Source organism: Neoarius graeffei, chromosome 16, assembly GCF_027579695.1.
Source record: "Neoarius graeffei isolate fNeoGra1 chromosome 16, fNeoGra1.pri, whole genome shotgun sequence".
In the NCBI taxonomy this organism is placed as follows: domain Eukaryota; kingdom Metazoa; phylum Chordata; class Actinopteri; order Siluriformes; family Ariidae; genus Neoarius; species Neoarius graeffei.
The window spans coordinates 11,141,840-11,168,979 of record NC_083584.1 but is presented as its reverse complement, the minus strand read 5'-3'; the positions used below and the strand labels follow the sequence as shown (position 1 = coordinate 11,168,979).

The 27,140-nt window shown below is 46.0% G+C and overlaps 1 protein-coding gene across 4 annotated transcripts in view; it reads left to right on the top strand.

Moving 5' to 3' along the window:
• dnm2a (dynamin 2a) overlaps positions 1–27,140 on the top strand; it is a 117,637-nt gene that overhangs the window by 41,842 nt on the left and 48,655 nt on the right. For 2 of the 4 annotated variants that reach the window (XM_060942482.1, XM_060942480.1), the window contains exons 2-11: positions 6,359–6,432; positions 6,537–6,686; positions 6,834–7,037; positions 7,188–7,286; positions 7,376–7,536; positions 12,068–12,210; positions 12,302–12,437; positions 12,538–12,605; positions 21,821–21,959; positions 26,954–27,040. In XM_060942482.1, coding sequence (XP_060798465.1) covers positions 6,359–6,432; positions 6,537–6,686; positions 6,834–7,037; positions 7,188–7,286; positions 7,376–7,536; positions 12,068–12,210; positions 12,302–12,437; positions 12,538–12,605; positions 21,821–21,959; positions 26,954–27,040 — 1,261 coding nt within the window. Of the gene's footprint in view, positions 1–6,358; positions 6,433–6,536; positions 6,687–6,833; positions 7,038–7,187; positions 7,287–7,375; positions 7,537–12,067; positions 12,211–12,301; positions 12,438–12,537; positions 12,606–15,537; positions 15,677–21,820; positions 21,960–26,953; positions 27,041–27,140 lie in introns of all 4 variants that reach the window. The other 2 variants (XM_060942481.1, XM_060942479.1) reach the window with 1 other exon arrangement.

Below are 27,140 nucleotides of genomic sequence, written 5' to 3'. Positions count from 1 at the left end.
TAAAATCACCGAGGTCCGTGATGCACAAAGCGCGCGTTGAAAAAATTTCAACGTATTTAAATGAGAGGGGTGAATTACACGTCACACAAGAGTTCTATTCCTGAAATTACTTTTAACGGTGTTTGAACTGAATATCATCAGTTTTGAAAAAAAAAAATCCTGTATGTGGCAAGAGTGATAATAATTTAAGCTTGTTTAATGGTTTGATCTGGTTCAAGCAATGAGGACAAAACTGCGCTGCTTCGAAAATGTAAATTTAACAGCTTGATGAAAGTGCGCTGATGGTTACCATGGAAACCCCATGTCTCCTGCACTGCATTCCTCCCCCGAGTCGCGCGCTCATTCGCTTTTGTGTTCTTGGTCTCTGAGCCGCGCGCGCGAAACAGACACAGAAGACAGAATCGACGTTTAACATAATTAACAATGCGCTTTTTACGGAGACGTTTTAATGTTATTCTTTCTTTTTTTTTTATATCCAGTTGAATATTTAGTGTAGAAATGTATTTTCAGCTCTTAAAAATGACCGAGGTCCAGACCGCGTGGGCCTCAGAGCTGGCTACGGCCATGGGCGTCACCAATCTGTGCGTAAAGTATGGAGTATGAGCGTCCAGCCGTGTCGATTTGACTGATGCCCTCTCGCCAGCCAATCAGAGCGCAGGATTTGATGGAAACAGCACCTCTAAAAAAAAAAAAATGGACCCATAGGGGACCTATTTTTATTTATTTATTTATTTATTTATTTATTTATACTAGAAGCTGAGAGATATGAGTGTGAGCGAGGGAAGGTATTCGCAGAATGGAAAAGATCAAGCTAGCGTGCTGGTGCTGCATTGTCGGACCATTGTTTGGTTTCGCCTAGTTTGTTCAGCACTGCCGCGAGTTTGATAGCCATCATGTACGATAAAGTTACGAGCGTTCTCGGAGTGGCGGCAGAGTTAGCAATGTAACGTAACGAATTAAACGCAGCCGAAGGGTTTTCAGTGCTGTCGCATCCCTGCGCTGAGAAACCGAGGGGGCTGGAGTGCGGCTTGGGGCGAAGAGTGATGAAATTTCCCAATGTCAAAAATCACAGCTGGATACAAAAGAAAAGAAAGGGAAACCTCTGGAGTAAGAAACTTGATTGAGTTTTTAAAACAAGAAAAAAAAGCATTTGAATCGGTATTTTGTAAAAGTCACGGTGAGGTAACTGTAACCATGACACCGTAACGCCGCGAACGTGGAATTTAATTAAACTCAACAAACAAAGGCCAGACAGGGCGAAATTCTCGATCCCAATTCCCAGCAGCTTTAAACAAATAAGGGTTTTATTTTTAAGCCGGTCTGTCCTTTTGTTCTGAAGCGGAGCTGAAGTTGATCTCACTGGAGGTTGTTAATCAGTAACCGTGTTCACTTCCTCATGACCTTCTCACTCGCTGAACAAAGCCTGGCCTCCTTGCTCTCCCTGTCGGCGCTTTATGGCCAGGTTGATGTCAGCTTTCCTCAGGGTCCGGTCTTCTTTTTTTTTTTTCTACTCCATATCTCGCTCTGCAGCCTGGTTCGGGCGTGGCCATTGTGTAATCCAGGGTGGGCGGAGACTGCAGCCAGAGATCTCCTGCCTGATTGGTGGCCTTGTGACTGTTCAGGATGATTAAGTGTAGTTTCTTTAAAACATGCTGAGAGTGAAAAGGTTTGTGGGTTGTTGTTTTTTCCCTCCACCCAGCCCTTATTGTTGATAAAGGCGCATGCTGAGCGGCTCAGGACAGAGGACAGGAGAAGAGGAGGATGGAGCTGTCCATGTCTTTTCTGCTTCAGTCCGTGTCTCTGTTGTTGCACCACTTTTTCTTTTTTTCTCTTGTGCATTCATAATACATGAGGTGACAGACAATCTGCTCAGCCTCGTCTATCATTTACAGTCCATGAATAATGCACACCAACCCACCCTGCCTTTTTTCCCTGGAAGTGTGTGTGTGTGTGTGTGTGTGTGTGTGTGTGTGTGTGTGTGTGTGTGTGTGTGTGTGAGAGAGATATGAGATGAGCTGTCCAGTCCAGTGAGAGGGCAGCAGTGAAGTGTAACAGGAGAGATGTGGGTCAGTGAGAGGCTAGATGTAGTTACTGTGGTATCGTCTCCATCACCTCAGTGTGTATACACTCTCTCTGTCTCTCTCACTCTCTCTGTCTCTCTCTCTGTCTCTCTCTCTGTCTCTCTCACTCTCTCTGTCTCTCTCACTCTCTCTGTCTCTCTCACTCTCTCTGTCTCTCTCACTCTCTCACTCTGTCTCTCTCTCTCTCTCTGTCTGTCTCTCTCACTCTCTCTGTCTCTCTCTCTTGCGCTCTCTCTGTCTGTCTGTCTGTCTCTCTGTCTGTCTCTTGCACTGTCTCTGTCTCTCTCTCGCTCGCTCTCTGTCTCTCGCTGTCTCTCTGTCTCTTGCTCTGTCTCTCGCTCTCTCTGTCTCTTGCTCTCTCTCTGTCTCTCACTCTGTCTCTGTCTCTCTCTTGCTCTGTCTCTTGCACTCTCGCTCTCTGTCTCTCACTCTGTCTCACACTCTGTCTCTCTCTCTCACTCTGTCTCTCTTGCTCTCTCTCTGTCTCTTGCACTCGCTCTCTGTCTGTCTCTCTCGTGCTCTCTCTGTCTCTCTCGTGCTCTCTCTCGCTCTCTCTCTTGCTCTCTCTCTTGCTGTCTCTGTCTGTCTCTTTCTCTCTGTCTCTCGCTCTCTCTGTCTCTCTCTCTCGCCCTCTCTCTGTCTGTCTCTGTCTCTCGCTCTCTCTGTCTCTCTCTTGCGCTGTCGCTCTGTCTCTCGCGCTCTCTCTCGCTCTCTCTCTGTCGCTCACTCGCTCTGTCTCTCGCTCTCTCTGTCTCTCTCTTGCTCTCTCTCTTGCGCTGTCTCTCTCTGTCTCTCTCTGTCTCTCTGCTGTTTTCTCTCAGGCTTCCTGTGTGTATATGGCGCACCTGAGGTGTGTGTGTGTTCCATTACATGTGCTGAGTGAGATATGGGTGTGGCCAGCAGTGTGATGGCGTGATAAAGACCAGATGTATTTCAGCAGCTCAAAACAATAACGCGGAATGCACACCAGACGTGATGCGTAAGCGACCGTGTGGCAAAAGTGTGAGAACGAACCTCCGCTTCATAACACTCGCTCAAACAGGCGCGTCTCAGCCGCGGTTATTGGACCGCCGTTGGTTAGTAAACACGTGATGATGTCAGGACCGAGAACGTGATCTGGACACGCGTTTGTTCTTCTGCTGCTCGATCTGTGGCTCCTTCCGAGACTGACGTGTGTCAGACGTCCATCTGGTTTGATCAGGTGTTAAGCGGAAACCTGCTGGAATCTTCACGCTGTCTCGGGGAGCAGAAGGGCAGAGATTGGATTTGATCACGGACAGTGAGAGCCTGGGGGAGGAGATCGTTTACACGCTGTCGTGATGCAGGCTGATCACTGAGGAGCGTGGCAGACAGGCGCGCATACACACACGCACAAAAAACCCCAAAACGCTGCTCTCCATACAGCGTGCTTTATGACCAGTTCATTCCAGTGTCAGGACGCCGTCTGTCTGGGTCGTGTATACGGCTCCGTCTCAGACTGCTCTCTCATTGGGGACATTATGGTCAAAAAATAAATGCTCTAATTTTACTTTTTTTTTTTTGCATTTACCGAACACTCAATGTTTCTTTTGTCATGTTTAATAAGAATAAAGATAGTATCTTGCTTTATCGGGCCTCCACTGTGGAACATTTTTTTTATTACAATTCAAATGCTTTTGTATAAATTGATTTCTATATAAAAGAATGACATCATGAAGAATTAAAGCCCCTCCTTTACAGATGAGTGAAAATATTGAATACATTTCTTCTTTTTGATTGCTTGGGTTAAAAATGGCAAGTTATGATGACTGAATTGATTATTCGCTTAAATATGAATAATATGATACAGTTTGGGGATTTGATATGGCGAAATAGGACACAATGGAAAAATCAAGAACACACCGGAAAGACGAGAATAACGGCGGTGGTAAAAGAACAGCGACTGTACCGGCTGAAGGTCGCGCGGGTCTCTGCTGCGGCGCGCGAGCAACGGGACATCACTACCGCACCGGACGGAGCGCGAGGCGGGGGCGGGGCAAAATGACTGGCCGTAGATTCTATCAAAAGTTCGATCTAAACTGACCATGGTTGCAAAATATTGGCCAAAAATACGCAAACACTACGAAATATGAAAGTAAGATGAAACAGAAACATTCTACTGCCTTATACTGCAAGACTAAAACAAAATAAAACTGTCAAAACTCACCTTTTCAGCGATAACGTCCGAACAGATCACCCGCGTAACAGAGAGACCGCAAATGGAAGCACGATCAACTTCTAACTGCTGGAGTGGAAAATTCCATTCGACACATGCAGATTGTAAATGTGTGTCCTTCCCCGCACACAAATAACACGCTACGGTAAAAAATAGACCACAACTCATTTTATAGCTCAGAAATTCATACAAGAGCAGCTACCATCGGAACATATTCTGTAAGAAACATATTCTATACCTAACGTTCAGCTTTCGCTTTAAAAAACAAAATCGCAGATTTATAACTAAATGTTTATACGGCGTAGTGATTTTAAGTTGCTACTTTTGGTGAGGTAGTGACCTCGACCCTGAGGCTTTCCGTTTAGATCAAAACACACGATCGTATTGGTTTGCGGAAAACGGAGTTACAACGGTGATGAAATATTTTGCATGATGTTTTATTACGGTTATGATTATTCTGTGAGCGCACCGATCCTTAGGTGGATAAAGTTACAACTTAAAATGCAGTTAGTGATAACTGTAGACTTTTCAGTGGACTACAACCTTTTTAAGGGAATGCGATGTAGTCGACCGTTTATCGTGTCCCAGATCAAGCCGCCATTTTTCCACAAATTTACAGAATTTTTGCCAAATTCTGAATAGAGTATTCACATCAAAGATTTAGTTTTATCTGGATTATTTCTTTCATCATTTTATTTCAAATTAAAACCAACATCACCATTCAAAACCGTATAGTTTATTGACTGAGAGTATATTTAGCGGGGGACCCCACAGTACCCAGTTTCTGAGACAGACCCATATATACATGTTTGTGTGTGTATCTCCTCTCTCTCTCTCTCTCTCTCTCTCTCTCTCTCTCTCTCTCTCTCTCTCTCTCTGTGTTGATGGAGATCCTCATGAGACAGTAAAACTCATCTGATCTGTTTTCCCTCCAAGAATATTTTGATGCACAAGCCACAGAAAACCAAACCTAATTTGAGTGACTGTCTCACACTGCACATGTCTGTCTGCCCCATCTGTCTCTACCTGTCTCTGTATTTATCTGTCTGTCTCTCTCTACCTGTCTCTCTGCCCTATCTGTCTCTCTGCCCTATCTGTCTCTCTGCCCTATCTGTCTGTCTTGTCTGTCTGTCTTTACATGTCTGTCTATCTGCCCCATCTGTCTCTACCTGTCTCTGTATTTATCTGTCTGTCTTCCCTGTCTGTCTGTATTTGTCTGTCTGCTCCATCTGTCTGTCTCTGTATTTATCTGTCTGTCTGCCCTATCTATTGGTCTTCCCCGTCTGTCTGCCCCATCTGTCTCTACCTGTCTGTCTGTATTTATCTTTCTGTCTGTCTATCCAATCTGTCTCCACCTGTCTGCCTATTTATCTGTCTGTCTGCCCCATCTGTCTCTACCTGTCTCTGCATTTATGTGTCTGTCTGCCCTATCTGTCTGTCTCTACCTGTCTCTCTCCCCGATCTGTTGGTCTTCCACATCTGTCTCTACCTGTCTCTGTATTTATCTGTCTATCTTCCCTGTCTGTCTGTATTTGTCTGTCTGTCTGCTCCATCTGTCTGTCTCTGTATTTATCTGTCTGTCTGCCCTATCTGTTGGTCTTCCCCATCTGTCTTTACATGTCTGTCTGTCTGCCCCATCTGTCTCTACCTGTCTGTCTGTATTTATCTGTCTGTCTGTCTATCCAATCTGTCTCCACCTGTCTGCCTATTTATCTGTCTGTCTGCCCCATCTGTCTCTACCTGTCTCTGCATTTATGTGTCTGTCTGCCCTATCTGTCTGTCTCTACCCGTCTCTCTCCCCGATCTGTTGGTCTTCCACATCTATCTGCCTTTACCTCTCTGTCTGCCCTGTCTGTCCTATCCTGTTTGTCTGTCTGCTCCATCTGTCTTTGATTGCCTGTCTTTCTGCCCTGGCTTGTCTGTCTGTCTCTCTTTTTTTCCTGTCGGTTTGCCTCGTTTACTCACTCACCGTCTGTCTGTCTGCCTGTCCATCTGTTTGTCTGCCCTTTCTTTTCTTTTCAGTCTCTCTCTGTTCCCCTGAGTGTTGCTTTACCGCGTACTGAAACTCTCTCTGTGTCTGCAGGGATTTTCTCCCTCGTGGTTCCGGAATCGTCACTCGCAGGCCTCTTGTTCTGCAGCTAATCAACAACAAAGCAGGTGAGTGTGTTTTCTCAGATGAACCACTCGCACCCAGCACTCGCACCCAGCACTCGCATGGCTCACAGCCCTGAGTCTAACAAGAACCGTGTGTGTGTGTTTAGAGTATGCTGAGTTCCTGCACTGTAAAGGGAAGAAGTTTGTGGATTTTGAGGAGGTTCGTGCGGAGATCGAGAATGAGACGGACAGGATCACGGGCTCGAATAAAGGAATCTCCCCCATTCCCATCAACCTGAGAGTCTACTCCCCTAACGGTATCTCTCTCGCGCGCACACACACCACTTTCTGTAATCTACAAGGAAACCTCACCGTTCTATAAAATTTCTCTCTCTCTCTCTTTCTCTCTCTCTCTTTCTCTCTCTCTCTCTCTCTCTCTCTCTCTCTTTCTTTTTGTTCATCAGTGTTGAATCTGACCCTCATCGACCTGCCAGGGATGACCAAGGTTGCTGTGGGCGACCAGCCGCCGGACATCGAGCATCAGATCCGGGACATGCTCTTACAGTTCATCACTAAAGAGAGCTGCCTGATCCTCGCAGTCACACCGGCCAACACCGACCTGGCCAACTCCGACGCGCTCAAGATCGCCAAGGAGGTGGACCCTCAGGGTAGGACGCGCTGTACTTCTGGGAAAATAATCAGCAGTGACGTGGCGTGATGACCAGTCAGAATCGAGAATTCAGCGGCGCTGTAGTATAAAGCTCTGTAATTCTCTCCTGGAGAGGCTTGTGAGTGTGAGTACGTGTATTTTCGTGCAGGTCTGCGCACTATCGGCGTGATCACGAAGCTGGACCTGATGGACGAGGGAACGGACGCTCGAGACATCCTGGAGAACAAGCTGCTGCCGTTGCGCAGAGGTGGGGCTCGCGGACATGTACCCCACACACGTTCAAACGCACCAGTTATATAGTCGAACACCGTATGTGTGTTGGTTCATTCATTCCAGGCTACGTCGGCGTGGTGAACCGCAGCCAGAAGGACATCGACGGCAGGAAGGACATCCGAGCTGCTCTGGCTGCTGAGAGGAAGTTCTTCCTTTCTCACCCTTCTTACAGACACATCGCTGAGCGAATGGGAACGCCGCACCTGCAGAAGACCCTCAACCAGGTTCACCACAACACCCCTGACTCCACCCATCAACACCCTGTCTACTCTAACACTATCTACTTTCCTTTACACTCATTCCCAGGCAATATGGAGTCATATGATCTACAGTGGTGCTTGAAAGTTTGTGAACCCTTTAGAATTTTCTATATTTCTGCATAAATATGACCCAAAACATCATCAGATTTTCACACAAGTCCTAAAAGTAGATAAAGAGAACCCAGTTAAACAAATGAGACAAAAATATTATACTTGGTCATTTATTTATTGAGGAAAATGATCCAATATTACACATCTGTGAGTGGCAAAAGTATGTGAACCTTTGCTTTCAGTATCTGGTGTGACCCCCTTGTGCAGCAATAACTGCAACTAAACGTTTGCGGTAACTGTTGATCAGTCCTGCACACCGGCTTGGAGGAATTTTAGCCCGTTCCTCCGTACAGAACAGCTTCAACTCTGGGATGTTGGTGGGTTTCCTCACATGAACTGCTCGCTTCAGGTCCTTCCACAACATTTCCATTGGATTAAGGTCAGGACTTTGACTTGGCCATTCCAAAACATTAACTTTATTCTTCTTTAACCATTCTTTGGTAGAACGACTTGTGTGCTTAGGGCTGTTGTCTTGCTGCATGACCCACCTTCTCTTGAGATTCAGTTCATGGACAGATGTCCTGACATTTTCCTTTAGAATTCGCTGGTATAATTCAGAATTCATTGTTCCATCAATGATGGCAAGCCATCCTGGCCCAGATGCAGCAAAACAGGCCCAAACCATGATACTACCACCACCATGTTTCACAGATGGGATAAGGTTCTTATGCTGGAATGCAGTCTTTTCCTTTCTCCAAACATAACGCTTCTCATTTAAACCAAAAAGTTCTAGTTTGGTCTCATCCGTCCACAAAACATTTTTCCAACAGCCTTCTGGCTTGTCCACATGATCTTTAGCAAACTGCAGACGAGCAGCAATGTTCTTTTTGGAGAGCAGTGGCTTTCTCCTTGCAACCCTGCCATGCACACCATTGTTGTTCAGTGTTCTCCTGATGGTGGACTCATGAACATTAACATTAGCCAATGTGAGAGAGGCCTTCAGTTGCTTAGAAGTTACCCTGTGGTCCTTTGTGACCTCGCCGACTATTACACGCCTTGCTCTTGGAGTGATCTTTGTTGGTCGACCACTCCTGGGGAGGGTAACAATGGTCTTGAATTTCCTCCATTTGTACACAATCTGTCTGACTGTGGATTGGTGGAGTCCAAACTCTTTAGAGATGGTTTTGTATTGTAACCTTTTCCACAACTTCCACAAACATGTGTTGTGAAGATCAGACTTTGATAGATCCCTGTTCTTTAAATAAAACAGGGTGCCCACTCACACCTGATTGTCATCCCATTGATTGAAAACACCTGACTCTAATTTCACCTTCAAATTAACTGCTAATCCTAGAGGTTCACATACTTTTGCCACTCACAGATATGTAATATTGGATCGTTTTCCTCAATAAATAAATGACCAAGTATAATATTTTTGTCTCATTTGTTTAACTGGGTTCTCTTTATCTACTTTTAGGACTTGTGTGAAAATCTGATGATGTTTTGGGTCATATTTATGCAGAAATATAGAAAATTCTAAAGGGTTCACAAACTTTCAAGCATCACTGTAGCGTCGTCATACACCATCTGGAAATATTTAAATGCAAAAAGACCTGAAGGAAAGACGCACAGTGAGTCTGAACAAGTCAGTGAAAGGAGAAAACATTTATTCGTTATAAAACACTGTAAGATTTGTATCATTATTGTGGGGATGAATATCAAGAGTCTGTATTATTTAGAGAAGTACATTTTTAGAAATGTACATGAATATTGTATACAAACGTGGCCGAGTGAGTAGCTTGGATGTCCGAGACGAGCAGATTTCATATCCAGACTATCACGTTTTTCAGTGTAATCACCCGGTGGATATGTAGTAGGGATGGGAATCTTCGTCATCAACACGATACGATACGCATCTCGATGCACTGCCAACGATTCGATACATTAACGATTCATGAAATTACCAATGGTAAGATGCGATACGATTTTCCAACCTACTGCGATACAGTGCGATACTGTACGATTTCATTTTAACACAATGCGATGCAGTGAGATTCGATACGATGCGATGCAGAAGAAAATTATACCATGGAATACATCGCATTTCTCAAGTACTACTACCACTAATAATAAGTTCAACTTGTATAGCGCCTTTCAAGAAACCCAAGGACGCTTTACAATTATAGACAAAGAAAAAAATAATAACAATTTAAAATAATAAATGAATAAATTAATAAAAAATAAAAAGTCCACCATGTAGGAGTCAGGATGTAATTCCAGTGGTGTAGCAGCCACAGTCCCACCAAAAGGCGCATGAAAACGAGTCCCACATCTCCAGCACCGCCGCCGTGACGCTGTCAGCAACATCGCTCGAACACCACACCGTGGATCCACAAAGCGAGCACAGAAGCTCCGCCACGCAGAGCACTGGTGTGTCCCAAACCGCCTGCACAGCCGCCGCGACGCCACCGAGCAACATCGCTCGGAACATCACGCCAAGCATTAAAGCGCAGAGCGCTGGACAACCACGAATGTTAAATGAGTCTGAATACAAACCACCGAACTCTGGTCCGGACCAAACAAGCGGACCGAGACCGAGCTGCAAGGTCGGACTCGGTCCGGACCAAAGGAACCCTGGTGCGGATCTTTTGGAGGTGTGAAAGCAGACCGGACCTAATCCGACAGTTTTGCTTTTTTGTACCTCGGGAGCTTCTGTCGTTTGTCGAGCATTATGGGAAACAGTCTTGACACTCCACCGCAAAGTGCAAACACTGTTTCGGTTGTCAAGGGAATCTTACAACAGTCGTTCAGTCACCAGTGGTAGGCTAGTACAAAAAATGAGTAGGGGGCAAACGTGGGCCGAGGAAGAAACGCGCACCCTTGTGGATATATGAGCAGATGTCCACATATCTGAGCTTTTGGAGAGAACACACAAAAATGCCGACGTGTTTGCTGTATTCAGTGAGAAAATGAAGGAGACGGGGTTCACGCGCTCCCCAGAACAATGTCGGCTAAAAGTGAAGAAACTCCGTCAGACCTACATTAAAATCAGGGACATTCTTTCAAAAAGTGGCGGTACTAGCGACGCAAAAAAGAAATTCATCTATTGCGTGAAGAGCCAGAACTGTCACAACATGATGTGCGCTCATCAGCGCTGTCCTCCGTAGCCACCTTGCCCTTTGTCGGCGTCGTTGATAAATTACTTGTACAACAGCATCGTAATCGCACAATTGTGAAAACAGTAAAAACTGGAAAAAACATATAGCTTTGATGACATTAAAAAGAATAACAGCGCGGAAAGCCTCCATGACTACTTTTGAACTTGACACTTTGTGCGCGTGTCGTCTCTGACCAATAGCTGAACGACCTCAGGGCGCGTGGCTTTGTTGACAGATTTTGGTCCGCTTACTAAAATGTACAGCGTGAAAGCGAACTGCACCAAAATGAAAAAATAAAAAAAAAAACATTTGGTTTGGACCAAAGCAAGTGAACTATCGAGCTATCCTGGTCTGAATACACCCTTAGTCTTAGTTTTCATTAAATATATTCACCCGGGTGCGTCCTAAGCACGTTAAGAGAAAATAAAGATGCTCGTCAGACTCAAATAGTATCTAAAATAATGTGATGGAAGAACAGACCACTGTGGTCCATGACCTAACTTTTAAAAATAAATTTGTGGGCGGCACGGTGGTGTAGTGGTTAGCGCTGTCGCCTCACAGCAAGAAGGTCCGGGTTCGAGCCCCGTGGCCGGCGAGGGCCTTTCTGTGCGGAGTTTGCATGTTCTCCCCGTGTCCGCGTGGGTTTCCTCCGGGTGCTCCGGTTTCCCCCACAGTCCAAAGACATGCAGGTTAGGTTAACTGGTGACTCTAAATTGAGCGTAGGTGTGAATGTGAGTGTGAATGGTTGTCTGTGTCTATGTGTCAGCCCTGTGATGACCTGGCGACTTGTCCAGGGTGTACCCCGCCTTTCACCCGTAGTCAGCTGGGATAGGCTCCAGCTTGCCTGCGACCCTGTAGAACAGGATAAAGCGGCTACAGATAATGAGATGAGATAAATTTGTTTTATTAGGCCGACACTTCACATCACGAAGCATCTCAAAGCAAGTATAATCATGTTCAGTTTTACATTTGTGTAGAACAAACAGACAACAACAACAAGGTAAAAATAAATAAGCACCAAAAATGAAAACCCACTCTCCCAGCCCAGGTTGGTCCATTTTGAACTTTTAATCGAGGATGCCGACATGATGTATTACACTGTTCTCTTTGAGCAAGTTTCCTGATCGTAACCTCGCTGATCGGCTCACCATACATCATTACGTTATGTTAGCAGTTCGTTGTGAGCTAACTAACAGGATTATGATTTGTGCAGCCCGATATCGGCTTCATGTCCTCAGAAAAAAAAAAAACAACTAAGCCGTTTCTCCGTGTGTTCTCTCTCGCAGCAATTGACTAACCACATCCGGGACACGTTGCCTGGTTTACGGAGTAAGTTGCAGTCGCAGCTCCTGTCTCTGGAGAAAGAGGTGGAGGAGTACAAGAACTTCCGTCCTGACGACCCGACGCGCAAGACCAAGGCTCTGCTGCAGTGAGTCCTGTTCTCCTCTCTGAACGTCTCTCAATAAACACTTGGATAGTACACAGAATAACCCTGCGGGGTGTGTGTGTGTGTTCACCAGGATGGTGCAGCAGTTCGGCGTGGACTTTGAGAAGTGTATCGAGGGCTCAGGAGATCAGGTGGACACAGTGGAGCTGTCTGGAGGAGCCAGGATCAACCGCATCTTCCACGAGCGCTTCCCCTTCGAACTGGTCAAGGTGAAATGCGCGCGCGCGCACACTTCCTGACATCCCTACAGCTGCACACTAACTGACCGACTCCCTCTGTCCCCTTCTGTCGTGTCTCTGTGTCCATCAGATCGTGTTTGATGAGAAGGAGCTGCGGCGAGAGATCAGTCATGCCATTAAGAACGTCCACGGTGTCAGGCAAGTGGAGCTTCACTGAGACCTGCTGCAGCCAGAGCATCATCTTCTCTTGCACACGCACGTGCATACGTGCAGTCACGATGTAGACTATGTCACATGGTCGTCATGCTAAACACACAACTGAACCACATGATTTTCAGCCACAGAAAAAAAGCATGACTTCAATAATGTAACCCACTCTCTCTCTCTCTCTCTCGCGCGCACAGACACACACTCACTCTCGCACTCTCTCTCACGCACAGACATGCACACTCTCATGCACAGACTCGCGCACAGACACACACTCACTCTCGCACTCTCTCTCACGCACAGACACGCACTCTCTCATGCACAGACACGCACTCTCTCTCTCTCACTCTCTCTCGCGCACAGACACGCACTCTCTCACACGCACTCTCTCGCACTCTCTCTCACGCACAGACACGCACGCTCTCTCGCACTCTCACGCACAGACACGCACTCTCTCAGGCGCACAGACACGCACTCTCTCTCGCACTCTCACACACAGACGCACTCTCTCTCTCGCACTCTCTCTCACACAGACGCACTCTCTCTCGCACTCTCACACAGACGCACTCTCTCTCGCACTCTCTCTCGCACACAGACGCACTCTCTCTCGCACTCTCTCTCGCACACAGACGCACTCTCTCTCGCACTCTCTCTCGCACACAGACGCACTCTCTCACACACACAGACGCGCACTCTCTCGCGCGCACAGACGCGGGCGCACTCACGCGCGCACAGACGCGGGCGCACTCACACGCGCACTCGCGCTCACACTGTCTCGCGCGCTCACTCTGTCTCGTGCGCTCTCTCTCGCTCACTCGCGCGCTCTCTCTCGCTCACTCGCGCGCACAGACGCGCTCTCTCGCGCGCGCACAGACGCGCGCACAGACACACTGTCTCTCTCGCTCACTCTGTCTCGCGCGCTCTCTCTCGCTCACTCTGTCTCGCACGCTCTCTCTGGCTCACTCGCGCGCACAGGCGCGCGCACTCGCTCACTCGCGCGCACAGACGCGCGCGCTCTCGCTCTCTCGCGCACTCTCTCTCGCGCACTCACGCGCACTCTCTCTCGTGCACTCGCGCGCACTCGCGCGCACTCTCTCTCGTGCACTCGCGCGCACTCTCGCTCACTCGCGCGCACAGAAGCGCGCTCACTCGCGCGCACTCGCGCGCACAGAAATGCGCGTACACTCTCGCGCTCACTCGCGCGCACAGACGCGCGCGCTCTCTTGCTCACTCGCGCGCACAGACGCTCTCGCTCACTCGCGCGCACAGACGCTCTCGCTCACTCGCGCGCACAGACGCTCTCGCTCACTCGCGCGCACAGACGCGAGCGCTCACTCGCGCGCACAGACGCTCTCGCTCACTCGCGCGCACAGACGCGAGCGCTCACTCGCGCGCACAGACGCTCTCGCTCACTCGCGCGCACAGACGCGAGCGCGCTCTCGCTCACTCGCGCGCACAGACGCACGCGCTCTCGTGCACTCGCGTGCACAGACGCGTGCGCTCTCGCGCACTCGCGTGCACAGACGCGTGCACTCTCTCGCGCACAGACGCGCGCACTCTCTCGCGCACAGACGCGCGCACTCTCTCGCGCACAGACGCGCGCACTCTCTCGCGCACAGACGCGCGCACTCTCTCGCGCACAGACGCGCGCACTCTCTCGCGCGCGCTCTCGCTCTCTCGCGCGCGCTCTCGCTCACTCGCGCGCGCTCTCGCTCACTCGCGCGCTCTCTCGCGCACTCTCTCTCGCGCACTCTCTCTCGTGCACTCGCGCGCACTCTCTCTCGTGCACTCGCGCGCACTCGTGCGCACAGACGCGCGCGCTCTCGCTCACTCGCGCGCACAGAAGCGCGCTCACTCGCGCGCTCACTCGCGCGCACAGACGCGCGCACTCGCGCGCACAGACGCGCTCACTCGCGCGCTCTCGCGCACTCGCGCGCACTCTCTCTCGTGCACTCGCGCGCACTCTCTCTCGTGCACTCGCGCGCACTCGTGCGCACAGACGCGCGCACTCGCGCGCGCACAGACGCGCGCGCACTCGCGCACACAGACGCGCGCACTCTCGCGCGCACAGGCTCGCGCGCGCTCTCGCACACTCTCGCGCACTCGCACGCACTCTCGCGCGCTCTCTCGCGCGCACGCACTCGCGCGCACAGATGCTCGCTCACTCTCTCGCACGCACTCTCGCGCACGCTCTCTCGCGTACTCACTTGCACGCACAGACACTCACTCTCTCTCGCGCATGGACAAAGATATACCAGCATTTGTCCACACTGGGTCCACATTGTGAACATGAACAATTGGACACACGCTCTCGCATACAGACACTTGTGCATATAGACATTCGCACACAGGCGCACTTGCACAGATTTATCAGCATTTGTCCACACAGACACACTCATGCAGACACTTGCACACAGACAGTTGTGCGACATACATGCGTATCCAATCCTCTCTCTCTCTCTCTCTCTCTCTCTCTCTCTCTCTCTCTCAGCTTAATAGCTTTTCTCTGTCATATTAACACACGCACGGATACGCTATTAATGTTTGTCTGTGTGTGTTTGATAATTTAAACTGTCGACTCGGCTGTTTCCCATAGATTCAGGTTCAGACACACAGTCTGCTCTCGGCCTCGTTTGTTCTGTACTGACAGCCTGTTTCATTTTTCCTTCTCTCTCTCTCTCTCTCTCTCTCCATCTCCCTGGTTTGCTCATGACCTTTTTCACTCCTGTTGTCACGTATCATTTTTGACTGACTCTCTTTTTAATTCTTTGGTTTTGAGCTTCTTACCTGTCGCTGTCTGCATGTCATGACCTTGTTTCCCCCCCCTCTCTCTCTCTCTCTCTTTCCATGCTCTTATTATTTTGTCTGTCTGTCTGTACATTTTTTGTCTGTCTGTCTCTCCCACACCCCTGTATGTTCTCAGAACTGGCCTGTTCACCCCCGACCTGGCGTTTGAAGCCATCGTGAAAAAGCAGATCGTAAAGCTGAAAGAGCCCTGTCTCAAATGTATCGATCTGGTGATTCAGGAGCTCATCAACACGGTCAGACAGTGCACCAACAAGGTACTGCGCTGCTGCCCGGCCCCTACACAGGGGGGCGCTCTGTCGGCAAGAGGGGGCGGGGTCACACCGGTCTCGCAGTGCGCCAAAAAACCCTCCTCTCGTTACGCTTTTGCTCGTCTAAGTCAGAAAAAAAAAAGTGAAACGAGAGCAGTCCAGATTTAAACAAATTTTACGAAATAAAACTCAAAAGTCCCCCTGAACTCAGACATCGTGTGCAAATAACCCACTCCTCACTCCTCAGAGTAGTGCTTGGGTCAGTGTTTTTCTGTTTAAAATGGAGAATATCTCAGTAACCCTTTATAACCAAATTAGGGGCGGAGCCACATGAAATCAGTTTGTGAGGTCACGAAACGTATCGCTTTTTAAAATGCTAATTATATAACCGGATAATTAAATGATACCTGGATTATTTTAGATGCAGGACTGGTGTGCTAAGCGAGCTAATACTGTATTAATAATAATGGATAAATTAATGGTTGCTATGGTAATGTTATATCTTGACAGATTTGTCGACATTTAAATTTATCAATTAGTGACGAAATGACGGTGCTGCAAATTGAGACTCGGATTCTGAAGTCGAAATCCGAGTTAATTAGCCAGCTAGCTGCTCATGCATATTCATATACATCCAAGCATTTTTAATGCAATTTAGTGTGTAAAAATATTCTTGATTTGTTTTTAGTTTATTCAACATTTAAAAAAAAAAAGAAAAAGAGTATAACAGGTTATTTAATGATAGCTAGTCAGCAGCTGGGTTTAATTGCAAAGTATAAATGTTGGCTAATTTGCACTTCAGCGACAGTAACAGCGAGAGGGGGCGGAGTTTGCTTATCGGGACGGTAGCGGTGCGAGGGGGAAGGAGCTTGTTTATAGGGACGGTAGCGGTGCGAGGTGGAAGGAGCTTGTTTATAGGGACGGTAGCGGTGCGAGGTGGAAGGAGCTTGTTTATAGGGACGGTAGCGGTGCGAGGTGGAAGGAGCTTGTTTATAGGGACGGTAGCGGTGCGAGGGGGAAGGAGGTTGTTTATAGGGACGGTAGCGGTGCGAGGTGGAAGGAGCTTGTTTATAGGGACGGTAGCGGTGCGAGGGGGAAGGAGGTTGTTTATAGGGACGGTAGCGGTGCGAGGGGGAAGGAGGTTGTTTATAGGGACGGTAGCGGTGCGAGGGGGAAGGAGGTTGTTTATAGGGACGGTAGCGGTGCGAGGGGGAAGGAGGTTGTTTATAGGGACGGTAGCGGTGCGAAGGGGAAGGAGCTTGTTTATAGGGACGGTAGCGGTGCGAGGGGGAAGGAGGTTGTTTATAGGGACGGTAGCGGTGCGAGGGGGAAGGAGCTTGTTTATAGGGACGGTAGCGGTGCGAGGGGGAAGGAGCTTGTTTATAGGGACGGTAGCGGTGCGAAGGGGAAGGAGCTTGTTTATAGGGACGGTAGCGGTGCGAGGGGGAAGGAGGTTGTTTATAGGGACGGTAGCAGTGCGAGGGGGAAGGAGCTTGTTTATAGGGACGGTAGCGGTGCGAGGGGGAAGGAGCTTGTTTATAGGGACGGTAGCGGTGCGAGGGGGAAGGAGCTTGTTTATAGGGACGGTAGCGGTGCGAGGGGGAAGGAGCTTGTTTATAGGGACGGTAGCGGTGCGAGGTGGAAGGAGCTTGTTTATAGGGACGGTAGCGGTGCGAGGGGGAAGGAGCTTGTTTATAGGGACGGTAGCGGTGCGAGGGGGAAGGAGCTTGTTTATAGGGACGGTAGCGGTGCGAGGGGGAAGGAGCTTGTTTATAGGGACGGTAGCGGTGCGAGGTGGAAGGAGCTTGTTTATAGGGACGGTAGCGGTGCGAGGGGGAAGGAGCTTGTTTATAGGGACGGTAGCGGTGCGAGGGGGAAGGAGGTTGTTTATAGGGACGGTAGCGGTGCGAGGGGGAAGGAGCTTGTTTATAGGGACGGTAGCGGTGCGAGGGGGAAGGAGCTTGTTTATAGGGACGGTAGCGGTACGAGGGGGAAGGAGCTTGTTTATAGGGACGGTAGCGGTGCGAGGGGGAAGGAGCTTGTTTATAGGGACGGTAGCGGTGCGAGGGGGAAGGAGCTTGTTCATAGGGACGGTAGCGGTGCGAGGGGGAAGGAGCTTGTTGATAGGGACGGTAGCGGTGCGAGGGGGAAGGAGCTTGTTGATAGGGACGGTAGCGGTGCGAGGGGGAAGGAGCTTGTTCATAGGGACGGTAGCGGTGCGAGGGGGAAGGAGCTTGTTTATAGGGACGGTAGCGGTGCGAGAGGGAAGGAGGTTGTTTATAGGGACGGTAGCGGTGCGAGGGGGAAGGAGCTTGTTTATAGGGACGGTAGCGGTGCGAGGGGGAAGGAGCTTGTTTATAGGGACGGTAGCGGTGCGAGGGGGAAGGAGCTTGTTTATAGGGACGGTAGCGGTGCGAAGGGGAAGGAGGTTGTTTATAGGGACGGTAGCGGTGCGAGGGGGAAGGAGGTTGTTTATAGGGACGGTAGCGGTGCGAGGGGGAAGGAGCTTGTTTATAGGGACGGTAGCGGTGCGAAGGGGAAGGAGGTTGTTTATAGGGACGGTAGCGGTGCGAGGGGGAAGGAGGTTGTTTATAGGGACGGTAGCGGTGCGAGGGGGAAGGAGGTTGTTTATAGGGACGGTAGCGGTGCGAGGGGGAAGGAGCTTGTTTATAGGGACGGTAGCGGTGCGAGGGGGAAGGAGCTTGTTTATAGGGACGGTGCGAGGGGGAAGGAGCTTAGTTATAAGTAATGCGACTGTGTTTGAGCCTGATCAGCTGATGAAATATCAGCTAGTTTGGTAGCAAGATTGGCATCTGGCTTGAGTTGCACAATATAATGGTGAGATGAGAATTAGTTCGCTTTTTCATGAAATTTGCGAGCTAATAACATGAAGTGTATATACAGCTAGATTAGCTGTGGTAACTAATCAGTCAGCTGGTTAATGCTAGCACAGAGCTGCTGTTGTAGTTGGCTAGCATAGGTAATAATGCTGAACTGTTATATTGTGCAAATAAATAAAGTTCAGCAGGACTCTGAGGGCTGAGAAAGTGAAAATAATAATCAGGATAATGATGATCAGGTTTTTGATAATCAACTCGGAACATTTCATTTTTTTGTGTTACAGTGTCTTTTTGACTTGCCATGTTCAGGGGCACTTGAAGTTAAACGTTAACGGTCTCACACCACTGGGTTCGTAATAAAGTATTTAAACAGTCCGGTGCAATAAGACTCCGTGGTGGAATGTTAGCGCGTGTGCCGGAGTGACCCCCGTCAGCCTGCCTGCCAGCCACCCTGTGTGAGGGTTCAGCTGTGGTGTGTTGAGGTTTTGTGCTGGTCTTGTGCAGCGGAGACGAACGGACTCGGGATCCGGCTCGTCTCAGGTCCAAAAGGAGCAAAGCGCATGGCCGATCAACTTCCACTGAGCCCAAACCGCAGCCAGTGCAGCCAGGCGTTACATTCCAGCACTGCTTTTAATACGCCCTCATCGACCTCGCACGAGGGGATTTACTTGATGTTCAGTTTCCTTCAAACAATGCGCTGGGAAGTCGAGGTTTATGAGTCGACGTGGTGATGGTGATATTCACGTTTTGGTGTAGAAACACAGGAGGAGGAATTGGTGATGTTGCACAAAATACACTGAAATATTGCACAGGCATCAAACGGTGATATATTGAACTGTTTGGACATTTATAAATATAAAATGCATAATATTTGCACATTAGCGAGTGTGTAATCAGTCAGGAATACAACTCGAGGATCATCTGTTGTCAGAAAATAATCAAGGACAGTGTGGGGTGATGACAGTGTGGGGTTAATGTCACCTCCCTGAACTTGATTAGTTATCTGTAACAGAACATTTCGGAACAAGTGTTTTATTCCTCTTATACCACAGCAATTTTTCTGCGATTTATATTTAAGTTATTCCATGAAATCGAGTCGTACATGAGCCGATAGCTGACGAGGCGCGTAGCACCGAGCTGATTGGCTATAATCCATGTACGACGAGATTGAGTGGAATAACTGTTTTATTCTATCCACATTCACTGGATTTTGAGAAACTGAGCATTTTTATTTTGATTTTTTGCAAATTCTAGCAATAAGAACTTTATACAAAGCGTCCGACCAAAACCATTTCCGCTTAGAATGTAAACAAATCGGCAAAATGACGGAAGCAATTTGAGAAAAATGTGATGGTAATTCTTAAAAAAAAAAAAAAAAAAAAGATATGTTCCATTTTTTTTGGCTTTTTTTGTTTTTGAGTTTTTGAGTTGAGGTTTTATTTCGTCCTCGGTTGGTTCAGCAACACATTCCGCCATTTTGTTTTTCTCCACTCATAGTATATGAGCTGATATCCTAGTAGTAGAGTAGCCAATCAGAGCGCACGATTGCTCATATCCAGTGAATGTGGATAGAATAATTTTATATATATATATATATATATATATATATATATATATATATATATATATATATGCAGTACTGTGCAAAACTATGAGGCATATGTAAAGAAATGCTATCGACCAAAAATGGCGTAAAAAAAAATCATGAAATGAAACGTTTCAATATTAAAAAAAAATACTACAAACAGTAAGCCATAATAAATGAATATAAAGTCAATATGTGGTGTAAGAAATCTTTTTTTTTTTTTTTTTTTAAAGCAAAGTGTCTCAGGTCCAATGAGTGCAGTTTTATGCGGAAATGATCTGTAGGTTTTACTGAGCGTCTTCCAGAACCAGCCACAGTTCTTCTGGACACTTTGACTGTCACACTCGCTTCTTCATTTTGCACCAAAACCCAGCAGCCTTCATTATGTTTTCTTTTTTAATCTGAAAAGTGCTCTCTTATGGAATATGCTGCTCAGACATATTACAAACTTTTCTTTTTTCCCCCCGTAACATTTAATTTTCTCATCTCATTATCTCTAGCCGCTTTATCCTGTTCTACAGGGTCGCAGGCAAGCTGGAGCCTATCCCAGCTGACTACGGGCGAAAGGCGGGGTACACCCTGGACAAGTCGCCAGGTCATCACAGGGCTGACACATAGACACAGACAACCATTCACACTCACATTCACACCTACGCTCAATTTAGAGTCACCAGTTAACCTAACCTGCATGTCTTTGGACTGTGGGGGAAACCGGAGCACCCGGAGGAAACCCACGCGGACACGGGGAGAACATGCAAACTCCGCACAGAAAGGCCCTCGCCGGCCACGGGGCTCGAACCCGGACCTTCTTGCTGTGAGGCGACAGCGCTAACCACTACACCACCGTGCCGCCTATATAGAAGTCATAAAATAGAAATCTATAACAAAGTTCGTATGAAAAAAGAAACAGGGTGTCAAGACTTTTGCACAGTCCTGTCAGTCTTACTTACGTTTTATCTGTTTGTAGTTGCCTTTAATGTTCTGGAACGTCCATAAAACAGGTTAGTTCCTGTTGTTACTGTTAATCATGTTATAGCAGCTATAAACAGTCTTTCCCTCACCAGTCTCTCTCTTTTTATGACGGTAATAAGACGGTAAAAAAAAAACCCTCAGCTTACGTATGAGTAATGTGAAATGTTGGAAAACCTTGGATTGTTCCAAAGTGCGAAGAAGTGAAACAAGCTCAGTGACGGGTGGGGGAAGGGATTGAAGTGGGACTGTAGTGAAAAATCAGAGCATGATTAAAATGTTCCGAGAAAGGAAAGCGTTCAGAAGCGCGAACAAGAAAAAAATAAAGTTTTTTTTTTTCCCAAAAAGATTTAAGGCTCCTTCTAACGTGTGGAGTCCATTGCATTCCTTGAGCGATCTAACGAACGTGACTTGATCTTAAGTTTTGAACTAGAACGTAAAAAAGCGGCTCTTCAGATGGAGAAGTGGTTGTTGAGAGCTCATTAAAAGCAGTGTTGTAACGCAGGGCAGGCGTTTGGCTCGACTCTGCCGGGAGGGTGTGGTGGATTTCAGAGGAATTGATGGGTAATTCAGCTAGCAGTGAGGATGTGAAAACCACGGCCTGCCTCTTTTTGGACTGGTCTAAGTGTCTGTCTGTAGATAAGTGATTAATAACTAATAATTTTCTTCTTCTTTTTTTTTCCCCCTCTCCCTCTTGCCTTCTCTGTCTCCCCGACGCCGCGACACCTTTTCCCTTTTCCCTGAACGCTCTCTCAGAACGGGGCTGTTCACCCCTGACCTGGCCTTTGAGGCCATCGTGAAAAAGCAGATCCTCAAACTGAAAGCTCCCAGTCTGAAGTGCGTGGACATGGTGGTGACCGAGCTCACTACGCTCGTCAGGAAGTGTGCCAGCAAGGTAACCCAAGAGGCAAACGAAATGTGAACCAGGATCTCGCATCTTGTCCCATTCCTCTTGGTTGTGTTCACATTCCTCCACACAGTCAGCCGATCAGCACCTGTTTGTCCGAGATCAGCTCTTGTCCGCGCCCGTCCTCCATGTTCGCACTGTCCGTGTCGGGTCATGTCTATCCATCATGTAGTCCATGAATCCCGCTCAGTCGCATCCCAGCCCTGATTTCCAGAACCGATCGCTCAGTTCCTGCTTCAGCAGTCCGATAGACTTCCGTTTGTCCCCCCCCCCCCCCCCCCCCCCCAAACCTCTGATTCGAGCACGACTCTGCTTTAACCCGGTCTTTTTATGCGTCTTGGGATTATCCAGGTGCAAACACGCTAACATGGATTCAAAGCGAAGAGCATTTCAGCATTTTAATCAAATACATTACGGACAGAAATAAAACCTTTCAGGACGTGCTGTTATCGGAAAACAGTCGACGACAGGGTGGTGCGATGCAGCAGAGTCACTGCTGTCAGCCTGAACCTGATTATTTTCCAGTAACAGCAGTGTTTTATTTCCTCTCCTCCCTCAGCAGCTTCTTCAAACACTTTTTTTCAAAAGGAGTTAATGAATGAAACATCGTACTTTTTTATCCATTTATAGTTGCATTTAACGTTGTGAAATGTCATCGAAACGGCTGCAAACAGTACGCATGTAATGAGTCGCCCAGTTCACGATATCGGGTTTACAATTAGATTGTCTCACAGTATTTTTTTTTTTTTGAAAAAAAAAATTACCGTAAAAATGAAGCATTTATTTTCCTATTCATTTTCTTAAATTAAAAAAAAGGCTTTTGTTTCATTTTCTTAATAACCATTTACCCACATTTGTAAAGGTTGGAGTAAAATATAAGAGCCTATTGACTAAAATATCCCTTTTATTAAAAGCAGGGCTTTGAACCGGTTCAAGGAACGAAAACGAAAACCGGGAACTTTTTCTATTTCACATGGAACAGAAACGAAACCAGAAACTTTATTATTTTTTATGTTCCGGAACAGAAACGCTTATTAAAAATAATGGTAACCAGTTAATACCGGTTTTTATTTCGTTCCTCAAAGTTTCCGTAGCCTACAAATAAAAGTGTCATTCTTCTCCTGCGCAAGTTTCTATGACCCGCTGGGGTTCACTTCCTGTGTGACGTTCGCTGACTGAATGGAGAGAGCGGGAGGGTGGACTACTATCACGTCTCCACATCTTAAATAAGAGGTAAATATTGCAGTCTATCGTTATTCAAAAACGTCAATTTCAAACACGATATCAATATATTTGTCCACGTTAATGAGAGGCTCGCGAACATTAAATGACGTTAACCTCTGTTAGCCTATCAATGCATAGGGCCTGACTAGCCTTTGGTAACACACTAAACGAATTCTCTTTCATTTTTGGCACTTTTTCTGTTTGTGTAGATGGGAAGACATACTGAGAATCCAAATCGCCAACATTTGAAATAATAATTGTTTTGAATTATTTCTTGTCTTATTTAATGAAGGTTGTAATAGAATTAGCCTACATTTGGCTTAAGCTGGATGAGACAGAGACATAATTTTATAGCCATTTGTTAAACCGCTGACAGGGAACGTAATTAACCGTTCCGGGAACGAAATTTTTTTGTTCTCACCGGTTCGGGAACGTCTATTTAATGGTGGGACCCAAAACCGGAAACGTTAAAATTCCGTTTCTGTTCGGAACGAACCAATAGGAAAAAAATTCTGGTTCAAAGCCCTGATTAAAAATGAAAAGAAGTTAAAAACAAATAGTCCGTTTCTTAATAAACCTTTTGATCATTTGTACTTCCTTCATTTGCTTCTCTTTTCTTGATCTTTCAACAGTCTGGAAAGAGAGAGAGCGCTCTGATTTCTTGTTAAATCTATTTGTACACAATCACACAGCAGCTCTTTCACGTTTTAGATCAGTTTTTTTTTCCCCTTCGCAGCATTAGAGCTGTGTTACTTCCACCCACTGTGAAGTCACACGTATTCCTGCTATCGTACATTATTCTGTCCACATTCACTGGATATGAGCATTCGCACGCTCTGATTGGCTACTCTACTACTAGGATATCAGCTCGTATACCGTGAGTAGAGAAAAACAAAATGGCGGCGCGTGTTGCTGAACCAAACGAGGATGAAACAAAAACTCTACTCGAAAACAAAACGCCAAAAAGCAACAAAATATGGAATAAAAGTATTTGATTGTAAGAACATCTCTTTTATTCTTTTTTTTCAAGAATTATTATTGTCGCATTTTTCACAAATTGCTCCTGTCATTTCGCCGGTTTGTTTACATTCTTCATCTCTAAGCGTTAAAATTTGTTGAATATATATATATATATATATATATATATATATATATATATATATATATATATATATATATATATATATATAATTTTTTTTTTAGACTGGTTCAAAAACTCAAAGAAGTTTGAAAATTACAGAACTGAAATGTCCAAGGAATAATTAAATAAATGTCTAAAGCTATTCTATACCTCGGCACGACAGCGAGACGGCGCTTTCTACAAAAAACAAAACGAAACACTAAAGTCAATTTGTGCAGCCATCGATAGGTTTTTAAAACGAACACCTGAGCAGAAATGATTTTGTCGGCCGTTTTGGATAAAGTTACTATTTATCGAATTTGCAAAAAATAGAAATAAAAATGTTCCGTTTCTCAGAATCCAGTGAATGTGGCTAGAATAAGAGTTCTTCCACTCAATCTCGTCGTACATGGATTATAGCGCTATCAGCTCATGTACGACTCAATTTCGTGGAATAATTAATTATTGCGCCCTCTGTTGTCTAAACAACCCAATTACAGCTAGGAAAAATCAAGATTATATGGCTTGATGATGATGATTACGAATCATTTAAAAAAAAATCGTTTTGAATCGTCATAAATTTGTATCGCGATTTATCATCGCACCGTCTATCGTTACATGCCTAATAAACAGTCATTCCCTCACCCGCTTCTCTTTTTCTGTCTTGAAATGATCAACAATTACACACGCTTTTAAATCCGTTTTTGTGGCGCATCCGTTGTACGAATCTGTTGCTATAGAAACGATAACGTATTAAAACCAACCCGTGATTCGTAGCTGCACTGCTGTCAGAGCTGCTGTTCGAGAGCCAATCAGAATCATGAATTCTCTCCCCGAGTCACATCTGATCACTAAAATGTACGTCGTGTGAGTGTGAAATAACAAAACCACACGATGATGACGAGAGAGAAGCAGCACGTGTTGTATTATCTTATAAATAATATGAAATAAGAAAAAAGATGAAACAAAGAAAGAAGAGTAAAAGCAAGATGAAGGAAAAATAGAAGAGTGCTTCATTACACCCATTTGTTCTTTTTGGTTTGTTTTAGAGGTATGGAGAAGTAGTAATAATAATAATACTGCCAGTATGGCTTCTACTTCAGTATCCTGTAAAGAGAAGAGCCATAATGAGGCGTCCCTCATGGTCCTGAATTACAGACACCTCAGAATATCTCCGTTTCTGATGCGCTGAAGATCTTTAACCGAAAACAAGGAACAACATGGGAGCTTGATAGTTAGAGAGGGTGAAAATAGCATCCTGCACAGTCTCGAGTCTCAAAACCACTGGGCTTAAACAGAGTCGATAATAATCCCAGCATGCCACTTGGTTAGCTGTGGTGGTGGAGGATTGAGGGTCATCTGCCCCCTTGTGGAAATGAAAGGAACTGCAACTGCATCCTGAACACGTACATGTGTATATTTTTCTCTTCACTCTTGGATTTTTGCGTTAAAGTCGCAAAAATGTCCATCTCTCTCTCTCTCTCTCTCTCTCTCTCTCTCTCTGTCTCTCTCTCGATTAACACCGCTTAACCCCACAGCCATCACTCTCAGGTCTGGAAAACTATATTTGTCATGTTCAGCATCTCAAATATAGACTTACGTTTGCTCATATCACAATTTAGCTTTTATTTTTTTTTTTTTAATATGTAACTTTTTTTTTTTTTTTATTAAGGATTAAACATGTTGGACACATTGATGGATTCAGTAGTTATAATGAGTGGAAGCTTGTATTAGAGCTGCACAAAAAATAATGTGCTTTTTTTTGATCAATTGAAAGATCATGAACAGTTATTTAATAAATATAGGAGGAAAACCTAGTATTATTGCACTTTATCGTCTTGTACGTTGTCCTTATACATTATAAACCTGTATTCATTCAAAAAAAATCTGAATAAGGATGCTCACAATTAATTAATTAACTAATTAATTAATTGACCAATGCAGTTATTTTAATGAATATATTTTATCTTCATTTTAAAATATTTTTAGTCGTTTTGACTCATTTTATTTTCTATATGTAATTTTTTTTTAAAAAAAATCTCCTTATGGTCATTTTGTGTTTTATATATTCACTTCATGTTTTATTTTATCTCTGTGCATTTCATAACATTTTGTCATTACATTTTTATTATTATTTCTACAGCACTTTGAGCTACCAATTAAAAAAAAAAAGACAATCACAATCAAAAAACATTGACCAGTTAACAAACGTTAATGAAGTTCATGAAAATCAGTTTAAAAAAAATAATAATAAATCGCAAGCCAAATATCGCAGTCGTGATTGAAGTGGGATGAACTGTGCAGCTCTGATGCAGGTTTATTAAACTCGTGATTTATTCAAATCGATCCTACTGAGCTGATGGTGAAGGCTTTGCAAGCTGATTTGGTGTGTGTGTGTGTGTGTGTGTGTGTGTACACTGATTCCAGTCTCAACCAAAAGCAAGTGCATCCTCTTTGGTCTGACCTTTCTGTGAACTAGATCATGCTGGTCCTTGGTTTTGGTTGTGAGCAGCTTCCACACACTGTGTGTGTGTGTGTGTGTGTGTGTGTGTGTGTGTGTGTGTGTGTGTGTGTGTGTGTGTGTGAAAGTAAACAGTAAGCACTGTATTCTGCAGTGTTATGGTGTTTTTGTCTACAGCTGAACTCGTACCCCCGGCTGAGAGAGGAGACGGAGAGAATAGTCACTACATACGTCCGCGAGAGGGAGGGCAAAACAAAGGACCAGGTGACACCCAAACCCACCCCCACCCCACGTACACTTAATTCTGCATTTAGTTAAGAATTATCCTCAAACAACACCCCCTCCCCCCATGGACAGTCCCCCC